This window comes from Abrus precatorius, unplaced genomic scaffold (assembly GCF_003935025.1).
Source record: "Abrus precatorius isolate BTA unplaced genomic scaffold, Abrus_2018 Scaffold9, whole genome shotgun sequence".
In the NCBI taxonomy this organism is placed as follows: Eukaryota; Viridiplantae; Streptophyta; class Magnoliopsida; order Fabales; family Fabaceae; genus Abrus; species Abrus precatorius.
The window spans coordinates 26,761,570-26,775,264 of record NW_020874439.1 but is presented as its reverse complement, the minus strand read 5'-3'; the positions used below and the strand labels follow the sequence as shown (position 1 = coordinate 26,775,264).

Sequence of the window (13,695 nt, the reverse complement as noted above, 5' to 3'; positions counted from 1 at the left end):
AAACTTCCTTTCATCTTAATAGGTACATTAAGATCACATTAAGATCACAAATAACTTCTGACGTTTTTCTCCACTTTAAACACTCAACTTGTATTTTATGAGTGACATCTTCAATCATTTTTCCATCCTTTCATAGAATCATCTTATTTTTGCTAAAATTGAAATAAATAAACTCTATCTTGATTTTACTCGAACAAAAACCCTTATATTACAAAATCTCCATATATAACTCAAGTTTAACATTAACTTATTTTTTTATTCTTTAACCAACACTTATCCATAAAGAGCTTACACTTAAAGATAATCTTTTCTATATCACTCGTAAGCATATCCAAGACTAGATTAAACAAGTAAGAACCCAAAGCGGAGCTTTGATGTGAGTCCTTAGATACACTTCCAAGAGTTCTCACACATGTAGTTACCCACTCATACGTCTCGTATAGCTTAAATATATGCTACACAAACCCCTTTCTGTTTTAAAGCTTGCCACAACATTACTCTTAGTACATAGTTATATGTCTTTTTCAAGCCAATAAAAATTATATGTAAACTTTTTCTTTGTAGAGGTATTTTTCGTCAATTTTCATAAAAGATATATAACTTATGTTGTAGACCTTCCTGACATAAAGTTAAATTGATTTTCTACAATCTCAATATTTTTCTCGTAGTCTATACTTAATCACTTTTTTTGACAACTTCATAGTGTAACTCATAAGTTTTATCCCTCTATAATTTGTACAATTATGAATATCACCCTTGTGTGCATAGAGAGGGAAAGAAAGGAAGAAATAAAGAAAAGGAGATTGGAAGGAATAGCTTGAGTGAAATTGCTTTCTTATGTAGTAACTCCTTTATGTAGAACATTCAAATAAATAGATTAAGTGGGTATTATTATCTCCTAGGTGATCACAAGTAATAATAACATGACAGCTTAACAAGTTCTTATTTTATAAAAAAACAAGTCCATAAGCCAATATTCTTTTTCTTCTATAAGAAAACTAAAGATAGAAAAGAGAGGTACAAAACAAGAGGATAAAAATTCATCCATTAATTGCAAAATATTTTGAGCACTATTGAAACTACATCAAAACTACTTTGTAAGTTCATGATTATTTTTGGCATCAATCAAATTGAACTTGATCCAAAGTCAATCATTTTGTGTCCATTTTAAGATCAATTGTTTGGATCAAAATGAATACAAAATGATATAGACACATACCAATACTATTCTCATACTATATTCACATGAGTAGTATCATTAGAATAGTCTCAAAATTACTTTTAAATTAGACTATTAAACTTACTTGAAAAGTTCCTTGTAGAACTCTAAGTGGCTGGACCATTGACGATGGTAGCTCAATAACAATTCTTTCATCAAGCTCACTTGGAACATAACCAGGTGCAAAGGTTGAAGAACTTTGAACAACACCTCCACCACTTTCAAGTTGAATGGCATTAGAATTGGGAGACTCTTGTACAATTTTCTCAGCTTCTTTGGAAAATCTAAGTTGATTCTCTACTTTATCTTCTATATGATCAACCCTAACAGCCAAATTTTCATTTTCCAACTGTTCTTCATTCTCATTTACAGCCTCTATTGAGATTGCTTCTGGTGAAAAAACTGGAGTGCTCTGATCATTATTCTCCCCTGAATAATCCTCGTAGTTGGCAGCAGAACCTAAATGATCAGACCCCAAGTAATTCCTCCTCATACATCTTCTCATCCGGGAAGAACTTTCCATAAAATCTAGCTTCCAGAAAACCTAGAAAATTATAAAATAATCAGTATTGTGAAATGAATCATTAAAAGAATTATTTCATAAGATTTTAATATTAAAGAGCATGAGTTGGGTAGATAAGAAATCCTTCAATAACATCCCAAAAAGGAAAAGAAAACAGCAGCTCAATTCTTTTGCAAAACCAAAAGCTCCCTACATAAATGCCAGGAACACAAGTACAAAAAGGATAAACTAGTTGTTTTCAAATTCTAGGATTTTCACCCCAGGCATATACACCAAAGAATATCAAGGAACACACATCTTCCTAGAGCTTTTTTATGTACTCTTTAAAATAGAATTTGTCAGAAAGAGATGAGAAGCTACACACAATGCCAATTGGTAACAATGTAGACAGTTATATCATAACATACACGAGGCGGGAAGTACAAATGATCTGCAAAAGGACCAAAAAGACTTCTCATCTCAATTAACTGGCGAATAAGTTTACGCCAAGCACGAATGCCAGTGCTGATACGATGCCGAGATATTGTATCTACATGAGCACACCTGTCAATCTGCCAACAAAAGTATTTAACATACTGTATCTAAATATTATCTGAAAACCATAGTAAATATTAGCAGACAAACCTCAGACCGCTGCATATTCCGTGCTAGGGCAAGACTGGCAACAAGAACAGCAATAAATTTATATGACAAAACATTGAAATCTTTCTCATATACTGACTTTGTATCCACTGGATGCAGACATTCCATCCAGGCAACTCCCATTGCTTCAGTAATATTCCACCTATTAACCCGCTCCATATCACCAGCATTCCTTCGCTGTGCAGATGTAGCCATTGCAACAGCACTAAGACCTCTTCCAGAACCAACCCTTGAAAATCGTTGAAAATCACGAGCAGCTGCTGATGCAGCAGCTTTTGCAGCAGCTTTGTTCTTTGGTAGGGGGGGTATTTTGTTAGGGACTTCTAAAGGTTTTTGAAAGCTTGAAAATGTATGAAGCCGTGCCTGTTTTCGTTCCATCAATGAGGTTTCACGCCTAAGCTGAGAATTTGTTGAAGGAGCAGTTTCACCACCTGAAGTACCAGCTGCAATCATAGACAAAGCCATTGCAGCAGGTGGAGATGCAAAAACAGCAGCCCAGGCAGGGGATATCATAGCAAGGGCAGCCTGAAAGAAATGTCAGATGCATAATTAATTTAATGCACCAAAATCACATAAAGGAATAGAATATTAGCATCATATAGAAGCTCTTTTATACCACAAACTTTGTTGTACAGTAGTATTGGAGTGACAGGCAAAAATCCAACCACATTCCACTTTTTGACATGTAGCACCCAGTTAATGAAAAACTTGTTGCTCAAAGTTGGTAGCAAAAAGTTTTGTGAAAACATTAAAATAACAATATAGTGGAAAAAAACTTCTGTAGAAAAACCCCTTTCCATTTTCAAACGAAAGAGAAGACAATGCTTGCACATATGCATGACTGCATGAGTACATTAAAATTATAGTCTACATATGCAATTGTGTATCTATCATGCATGTACATATAAATGTTTCAGTTTGTGCACATATATAAACATAAGCAAATTAAACTACCTCAACTGGCAGGGCATCAGCAAATAGTGCACCATCAGCCACATTAAGAGGATTCAAACCATCAGCAGTTGCAAGTTCATGAATTCCGACCAAAATGGGTTGCCACCTCCTTAGTACAGCAATAAATGGTGGTAAAATAGCCTCAAGGTACCTTTTACGAAGAAGTTTTCGGTCTATGCTGACAGCATGGTATACCTGATAAGATATTGTATTTTGGTAAGTCTAATGATTGTGCACAAAGATAAGAGAAATAACATAATGTGAATAACAAAGTAAGCAAGAATAAAAATGATAAAAGAAGACAATACTAACCTCGGAATAAAGCACACAAGATGCTACAAAGACTCTTTGTTTCTTAGAATCAGAAATTGGCATGTTGAGAACAGGTGAGAGCACACTGTTAAATTAAAAGAATAAATAAATAACATCAACCAGTTGAAATTAGGTAAGGAAGGATAAAAGGAGACAATATGGACTCAGAATAAAAGTATATTTAATTAATATGGTATATTATGATGTGGTGATACAATGGACAAGCATAAACCCCTATTTATACCAGGATTAAGGTTAATTACTAGACTCCTAACCCAATCAAACAAGGAAACATTGGAAATATAGATATTTTAGGAAACATTGCTGAGTACTCTCATGTCAGCAATGAAGACTGACAACATGAAGGATGACATACCCCTTTAGGAGTCATAATTGGCAGGGGCTTCACTCCACCAACACTAAACCAATAGTAGCCCTTTCCCTTTTAGTGGCTTGACTCATCTATTAGTATTTGATATACTGATCCATTGGTAGCCCTGTCCCTTTTAGTGGATTTCTTGCCAATTAGTATTTGGTACACTGCACCTTAATGCAACCTATAGGCAGTCCTTTTGTAGACCAACTCTCAACAAGAACACCAAACAGATTTGCAAATGTAGAAGGCCCATGACCCATACTAGGGTAAAATAGAATAAGGCATGAACAAAACCAACAGAAAGAAGAGGAAACATTAGGGCAGGGCATCAAGAACAACAACAAAAAAAATGAGCTCAAGCGTAAGAGGTGCTCTAGTGATAGCATCGAGAGGGATGGTCAATCAGAAACTTTTGAACAAGATGGAGGTGCTATCATGAACACTTGAACCAAAAGAGATCCATATTGTAGGGAACTCAGCAATATTAGCAATAGAATATGTCATGGACGATGGTACTTCTTTGATACCATGTTGAAACATAAGAATTTTAGGTATAAAGGAAGAAGAGAGATAAAAGAGAATGAATCCCAAGTCTGGTATTAACTTTATTTTTCTTTTTTTGACAACAAATAATATTTTGATGTATTACAAATTTACAATGAAATATATGATAAAAACTAAAGCTCTTACCCCTATTTATATTAATAATTCTAACTCCATAAAGAAACAAATCATGAGATAATAGGAAATATGAAAACTAACAAAATAGAGAAACTAATCCTAAGAAATGACCTCTAAGATACCCTAAATATTATAGGATACAATTTAGATGTTATTGAATACTCTAAATGATTCTAAGATATAATATTGATATTATGACATATCCCAATCGAAATAGTTAACTTCTAGATAAGATAGAACCCTTGAAATAAGATAAGGTTCCTAACAAGATGAGATCCATAAAAATAAGGTAACACAATTGTCCCAAATATTCTTCTTATAGCCAAAAGTAGGAAGACTTTTAATCCTTATTTCTCTCCATAATACTATCCTCATTGTCTTTACAAATTTCCTTTTCTTTTTTCCAAAATAAAATATCCTTAAAATAACAAATTTCATAATCTATTATTATGCATCATTTTCTCCTTGCAAAGATATTTTACAGATTTCAAACATAATTCATTTGTAATACTATCAATTTGTTTCAAAATTATGTTTACAAACTATTTTACAAAGAGAGAAGAAGAAAAGGAAATTGCATAGATAACAATTTCCTATAATCTTATGTCCAAATAGATTTGTGTGAAATCAATGGCAAAGGCACAAGCAATGCAGCAAAAATATTGTACTATTGTAGACATGTAGGCAAAAAGGGCACGAATGATTTATATGATTTGAGTACTGCCAACATATATGGGCAAAGCCAAAAACCAAATATTTCACTAAGGAAATATGATGGAATCTACAAAAATGATCATACTTCCTTCAAACCAAACCCCGAAGAACACTTATTATCTCTCAGTATTTTGTCACCAATCTGTGTGTAAACACATTCATAACTCACAAAATATGTACAAAGACTTAAACATAGAAGGTTAAAGAAGTTGACAACAACAGAGTAGAGGAGATTTTAGGATAGTATTTGGTATGTCTCTGTTTTTAATTAATGGATGTATAGTGTTGTGACCCAATAATTCCCCATCAAGAAGCCCCTTTGTTTTTAGGCCATTTCACCCTCATTGCTAATTTGACAGATCCCATTCAATATGCTTTCATTAATAATTACGAAAAACATCATCTTATTTTCATTCTATTTCCTATTTCATAGTATTGAGAAGGAAATTTTTTCACCATTTTCTTTACAATAAATTTGAAAGTAAGAAACAGAATGAGATCACAAATATTAATGAAACATCAACTGAAAATGAAAACAGAAAACAAACCAAGAACTCCCTAATTTTTTCATCAGACTAAGATGTGAGTTATGTAATATTTATGTTCTGTTGTTTCAGCCAATTGTATCCATTCCTTTTTGCTTTAGTTTAATGAAATTTATTTTAAAATTTGAGAAATTCTATTTTTAGTACCTATATGTAAAAATGATAAAATTACAATGTATAAGTGAAAAAGTACATCTGATGTATTGGCTAACCATAGAGAAAAACAAGCTAATGTCAGCATAGCAACCTTGTGTGGAAATTTTCCATGTAATGATCCAATCAATTTCAAGGGGAATTTATAATTCAAGGATTAATAAATGGCTGGAAGTTAGTCGGATCTCAGAGGTTGCTTTACCTCCACAAAAGTCCTGAGCATTGTTTCCTTCCTTCAGGCATTGCATCCTCAATACTTGCAGTTTTCGTCAGCATATGTTCTTCCTCGTCATCATCTTCCCTCATCGATAGAAGAACCATCCGAAGCATACACAAGAATGGCTGGTCACTGTCTAAAAGCTGGTATAATGCAGTCATTGCTCCCATTCCAGTACCTGACCCTCCACCTATACCAAGACCACCACCATGCCCAGACTCATCTAGCAATAATGCTTGGAGCATTGCCATGGATTTCTTCACCAAAGGAAGCTCAACCCAGTAGCCATCAGCATCTTTCTCCAGAAAGCACTTCCAAAAATCCCATCCACTCCCACCACCACCAAATAAAGCTGTATTTGAGGGAAGCCCAACACCATACCACAAACGGCTCCTATATTTCCACCCAATAGCTAAATCCTTAGCACAGGAACCATATGATACAAAAGCACTAGAAACAGATTCATATGGATCAGCTGCAGCTGCTGCAGCAAGCCTTTCAATAACTGAAGTAGAGATCTGACCATTTGCATCAGCCATTGAAGAAAGGACCTAAAGGTTTGACTGCGTAAGTCTCACCAATATAGAAACAAACATATGCAAGACTAGGAGAGAAAGAAGGGGGCTATACAAATTAGATTAACAAGAATGAAAGCAAGCTAAAAGAACGGGAAAAAAGAAAACAAAATTGAAAGGACAAGAAATATGTTAAATTCAAGGTACCTGACCCAAAGTTGGAGATTTAAGGAGAAAATTATGTAAGCAATCTATTATCATTAATTTTGTATAGAAAAGGTTTACGTAGAATAGGATGGCATGCAACCATTGCAAGAATTATGGTGGAATGCAAAAACAAAATTGGAGAACAAAGTACTGTGCTTATGACACACAACATGTATGTGTGTATGCATACATCTATAGAGATTCCTCCAGAGTTGCTAGATGATGATGTGCGATCACCCATAACTTCTGTTGATTCTCCAATTGTTGATAGTGATGATGAGTTGTTATGGATTGGATAAAACAGAGAGAGGGGAGATGGAGAGCCATCTGCAGTACGTAAAGAAGAGGATTGTTTGCTCTGTGACCGTAAATGATCCTCTGCAAGCATAAGCATCACAATGGCATTCTCTGCTAAAGCCACAGACATCTGAGTAGCATTCTCAGCTTCTGCCTTTGCAGCATTTGGAGACAAACCTTCAGCTGCAACACCAGCAGCAGCCGCAGCAATGATTTGGGTCTGCAGTAAGGAAAATCTGAATGTAGAAATTATTGCGGTTTTTCTTCAGCTCTTTTCAACAAAAAACAAGATGTATAATTGCATTTGTACTTATTCTTGTAGATACAGATTTTTATTTGTAAGCATGCTTAGATATAAGCTGACAGATTTTATTTTCTAGATGAGAATACACATTAATAACCAAAATAGATTGATGGGGAAAAATAACATCAGAAGACAAAAAGGACAGCATTATCATGCCATGGAATAAAATGAAACTTTTTATAAGGAAAATCAATAATGATTGAAAACAATATGTACCTGGACCTGCAATTCTTTAGCAGCAAAGTCCAGCAAGCCACCCAAGAGTCTTCTCTTAAATATAGGTAATGATTCTTCACGTCTTCAAGACATGAACCAAGGAAGAATGATTTATGATCACATAAACCATGATAAAAAAATGATTATATCTTCACTGTAAACTTTTTTGGTCAAGAAAAGGAAATAATATGGTAGTATAGAAAGAGCCTGTAAGAGACTTCTCCAAAATTCTAAAAAAAGGAGTAAATGTCAGCTGAATAATAGTTTATAGTATTCTTATTCAAAGAACAGCCCATTTGTTATCATTAATACGACTAACATCACTTATTCACACCTGTTCTCAAGCATGATTTTTCCTCTTTGGGCTCCCTGTCAATCATGTGGAACATAGATCCCTGCTGATTTTCATATTTCCTCATCAAATTCAGGTGTCTACAACTTTTTCAATTTTAGAACCAACACCTGATTTAAACTTCAGTGGAAGTTACAATTTTACAAAGGTCCATAATATCTTTAAATTTTAATTCAGTTAACCTTGGGAGTTGGGACTACCTTTAGAACCCTGGCACATATATTGCCATGATATGCTGTGTTTCAATTCCAAATCATTTATTTTCTTTCCCATTTATATTCTTGGTTCCTAACAGATATAGTGTTTAGTTCAGAAACAATGTCAACCAAGTAACAAAAGGAACAGAATACTATGCTGAATGGCTGGATGCATAGTAGTAGAAATGGAGAAGGGAATTTGATGAGCACATAATGGGCCCATAAACTCACCTAATTCGCTGTTCTCCTGTACTAGATCCACCTATAACAGAAAGCCATTCTGCACAATGAATTGTTGCTTCAATATCCTACACAAATTTAGCAACAGTAAGCTGTATGAATGAACCTGATAAAACCAGAAATCAGGCAACCAAACAAAATAGGAATTCCAGAAGACAGATATTACATGGTGACTAAAATATTCCGCAACATTCATCAGTCAATTACTGCACCATATAGAAACTCTTGACAAATTAAAATATCATAATTATGTGATGTGATATGTCAGATATGACAAAATATTTTAAAATTTATATTCAGCTAATTCTGATATATTTACTCTGCCCACAGGTTTAGTAAATATTTCCAAAAATGTTTTCTTAATCAGATATATTTTAGCCACTTTGGCTCCCATTTATTTGGTTTTTTTGCTTGCTTTACATCATGGTGCTACCACCCCAAGCAGTATTTTTCTTTATATCTTTTCTATTGAACCAAATTCTTTTTTTTATTAAAAAGAAAAATAAAATGAAAAAAGAAGGATCTTTTGTATGTCTACATGCCATATGAAACCCCACAACAATCAAACATTATCTTGCAAGGCAAGGTCAGCAACTTGAATCAGATGACCCATCAAGCTCCATCAAAAACCCAATAAAATTCCAGCAAAGCAAATTTTTTTTGCAAATTCATTTCAAGCTCAAGTCTCGTGTAATATTTTGACACTCAATAGTTACAACTCCAGCCAAAGAAACAAAGAATTAAAACATAAATTAACAAGAAACAAACTATTGCATAAGCTGGGTGTGGACAAGATATCATGAAAGTGCATCACCTAAAAAAGGAAGTAAATAATTCTAAAAAATATCAACCTTCCATCCATCCTTTCCGCGCATTGAATGCTCTAGCATGATGATAAAGAATTTATGTATAATGTCCTCTATGTCCCATAGGCTTGTTGAATCGGATGTTTTGCTTGGACCCAACTGTCAAAGCAAAGAATGTAAGTAGCATAAATAATAACAATACACAAGAAGTTGATGAGTATTCATGCACACATAACTACTTTTAGTTATTTTCTAAGTAGGTCTGACTTTTCCCATATCACTAATATTAGAGTATACAACTCGGTTGTATTAGTTTTGTATTTTTTTTGTATTAGTTTTTCTCATTTTTGGCATTCTGTTTTAAGGTAGAACTAATCTAATAGATAAGTTATTAGTTGGTTGCAAAATCTGTTATGACAACTGTATATTGTCTTGGAACTCAAAGTTCCAACTATATATTTCTCTTTGTAACTGATTCAAAGTTAGCTTTTAAGAATATTATTGAAAAACTCTTAAAACAGTTTCTTTTCTTCTTTCTCCCTTTTCTCTCTTTCTTTTCTTCCTTTCTTGGATTCTTTTATGGTATCAAGAGCTTGTTTCGATCCTTAATATTTTTTTTCTTCTCCTTTCATGGCTTCCGCAACTAATGATGACACTTGTCCACTGCCTCCCACGCTGCCCACACCACCAACTACTCCGTTACCTGTTCCGACCACATTTTCCCATACCATCACCGCTAAGCTTACTGATTCAAATTACCTTCTCTGGCACTCACAAGTTCAGCCAGTCATCAAAGTCCATGGCCCACTCAGTTACATTCTTGGTCCATAACTTCCTCAGAAATTTGCTTCAGTCCAGGATCGGGATTGTAATATTCTTACACCTTAATATCAGTTCTAGGAGCAACAAGATCAATTGCTCTTTTCATGGCTTCAGTCAACAATCTTTGAAACAGTTTTTCCATGGTTTATTCACTGCTCCACGTTGTAGCATCTCTGGGACAAGCTTCATGAGCATTTTCTTTCCATTCCTCGTGCAAAGAAGAAACAAATTCATGGTGAGCTTCGTACAATTTCGCTTAATAATCGCAGAATTATTACTTATCTCCTTCATATTCAGACTTTACTTGATTCTTTGCTCTCCATTGGTGATTTGGTTTTGCTGAGTGAACACAGTGACATCATTCTTGATGGACTACCAGATGAATATGACACAGTGATTATGATTCTTGGTTTGAAAATGGAACCTCTCACTCTTGATGTTTCTTCGCTGCTTCTTGCACAAGAATCGCGCCTTGAAAAGTGTGAAAAGAACACACTTAGTACTGTGAATGTAGCTGAAGGTAACCCATCTTCCTCCTAAGATTCTGCAACTCAACCCAATCTCCCCCACACTTCCAAGGAAGTGGTCGTGGTCGTGGTCATGGACGTTATGCTGATGTCCAGTGTCAAATTTGTCACAAGTATGGTCATAAGGCTTCTTTTTGCTATCACCCCCTCCCCAATTTTCCAATTTTTCATTTCCTCCACCATCTCATGTCTACCTTTATTACTCTTTCTTTACTCCCTTTATGTCATCTTATTACTACCCCTCATCTTCTCATCAGTCTCGACCTACCTCACCCAGTCCCCAAGCCAATATTGCAAGTCTATCTTCTGCATCTGCAAATTGTTAGTACCCTAATTCTAGTGCATCTCATTATGTAACCAATGTCTCTCAGAACATTCACTAGGTCACTCCCTTTGCAGGCCCTAACCAAGTCACCATTGGAAATGGTCAAGGTCTAGACATTAACTCATCAAGGGTCACTTCCGTTTCTTCTCCTTTTAATAAATATGTTCCTCTTTGTCTTAAGAATATTTTGTTTGTCCCTTCCATTACTAAGAACTTACTAAGGGTCAGTCAATTTTGCAAAGACAACTCTGTGTTTTTTGAATTCCATCCTTCTTTCTGTGTTGTCAATTCTCAAGCTTCTAGGGAAGTACTTCTTCAAGGCACAGTGGGACACAATGGTCTTTATCACTTTCCTAACCTGCTTCAGCATCTGTTATGGTGCCTCGCACTGTTAATCTTGTTGTTTCTAGTTCTATTTCACATTCCTCGGTTGTAAATGTTACATATACTAGTAGTGATTCCTACTCTATTTGGCATTCTAGACTAGGTCATCCTAGTTCTGAAATACTTAAAATTGTTCTCAAAATGTGTAATGTTTCTTCCATCAATAAATTTGAACTTGATTTTTATTCATATTGTTGTCTTGGTAAATTCAATAAACAAACATCCTTTCCCTCTAACTCTGTTTACTTTACACCCTTTGAATTGGTTTATACTGATCTTTGGGGTCCAGCTCCCTATGTTTCAGAATGTGGATACAGATATTATGTTACTTTTGTTGATACCCGTGCTCGCTTTATTTGGTTGTATCTATTGAAATACAAGTCAGAAACACTTGGTGTGTTCAAACAATTTCAAAGTTTGGTTCATCCACAAATTTACCCATCCATGTATATAAATTTAGTATAATGAGTGTAAGACATTCGAGCAATTCACAGAAGTCTCTTTAGAAATTAGTCTCAGTTATAAACAAAGGGGATGGCATATACAGTTTCCATGGACAGAGAAATATGACGCATGAACTTGTTAACAACGAACGAAACCATTCAGGTGGCTTCCAACATGGCCCTATTGGTTAGAACGTCATTTGCTTTATTTGTTATTGGCAACTGTCTCAAACAATATTTTTTTCTCCCTGCAACACATGATCACCAAAATCCACCTAGACAACCATGTGTTTTATTTTAATTGGTGAGTCATAGTCAGAGTTTACTTGTATAACTGTTGAATACACTTAGATGTGAGTGAAATAAGTGTGTGCGTGTGTGTGAAATTTTATTGAAGAGAAATGAAGGATGGTAAAGAAATAAGAACCTTGTCAATTATTACCTCATAGTTTGATATTAGTACCTCCAGAATCCATTCAGGCCATTCTTTCATATTTGTCAAACTCTCTCTATTTTCAGGATGACTGCATGCCAAAAATAGAAGATCCTGGAATCATACACAAACAGGGAGCTCAAAACTAGGGGTGACAAAACAAGTTCTCCAGTAGGAAATATCAGCATAAATGGAACTCCTACTTTATCTTTCTTATTTCCATAAATAGACATTCTATATGGCACTGACATGCACATGCACATGCACTACATTCATTAACTCTAGCACAAGTACTTAAGGCTAAGACTTGCAATAAACAGAACTTCTTTTATAAGACCAAAATGAAATGAAGAACTAAAGAATGAACCTTGAGATATAGCCAACATGTGTTAAATCCCTTAATTTGATAAAAGAAGAAAATATAACAGAAAAAAGGAAAGACTACAGAGGGAAGGGAAGAAAAATTATTCTCCACTCATAGAGCCACAGAGGAAAGTATATTGATACAGAGAAACATCAAAACAAGATTAATCCAGTCCCTCTGCACGTCTGCCACATTTACTAAACACCAATAGAGGAGCAATCATGCTTTAGAAAAAGAGAAAAATGCAGTTGATAAGAAGCTATCATTTTATCAAGTCCATACTCAGCCTGTCCATGCTTTAGAAAAAGTGAAAAATGAAGTTGATTTCTATGTTTCACTATAACCTTTCAGATCTTGAAATAATGGCAACCCCCCACCCCAAAAATAAAAACATGAAGAAATGTGTAACAAGAAACTCAAATGCATAAGCAAGTGCTTCCATGAAGAAGTAAATTGTAATAATAAAATCAAATACATAAATCAAGCAAGTGAAAAAACAAGATACTGAAAAAACCTCAGAAAAGATAAAATACAATGGACTAATATTACACATGCATATTATAGAAAAATGAGAACTGTTTTGCACTTTTGCTAATACCTGTAGTGCTCGGCTCTGCAGAGGCCTAGGTGCAAATGGAAGGGAATGCAAAAGTACCAATAAAAGTTGTGAATGCTCAAAGCGAAGACCAGAATCATGTAAGTTCATTCCATTCTCTGTTGAAGAAGCATTGATCTGAAATGGAAAGAAAGAAAACCAAAAGAAACATGGAAAAATAAATCAGCTAAAGAAAATAAAATTTCTATTTTAGCATCTTGCTCAGCTAATCTGTGATTTCAGGTAAGATCAGTTTATGATCATGGGATCCTTTTTCTATCAAAAGGAAGGGCTTTTTCACAAAATGTACTTCCAAGTAATTGCTAAATAGA

At 34.6% G+C, this 13,695-nt stretch overlaps 1 protein-coding gene across 1 annotated transcript in view; it reads right to left on the bottom strand.

Moving 5' to 3' along the window:
• The window catches only part of LOC113851121 (BEACH domain-containing protein C2-like), a 49,338-nt gene that overhangs the window by 16,811 nt on the left and 18,832 nt on the right, over nucleotides 1–13,695 (bottom strand). The window contains 12 exon segments of the mRNA XM_027481603.1: nucleotides 1,305–1,763; nucleotides 2,150–2,293; nucleotides 2,367–2,920; nucleotides 3,260–3,533; nucleotides 3,651–3,735; nucleotides 6,322–6,887; nucleotides 7,249–7,575; nucleotides 7,876–7,957; nucleotides 8,656–8,732; nucleotides 9,516–9,629; nucleotides 12,414–12,518; nucleotides 13,367–13,501. Coding sequence (XP_027337404.1) covers nucleotides 1,305–1,763; nucleotides 2,150–2,293; nucleotides 2,367–2,920; nucleotides 3,260–3,533; nucleotides 3,651–3,735; nucleotides 6,322–6,887; nucleotides 7,249–7,575; nucleotides 7,876–7,957; nucleotides 8,656–8,732; nucleotides 9,516–9,629; nucleotides 12,414–12,518; nucleotides 13,367–13,501 — 2,922 coding nt within the window.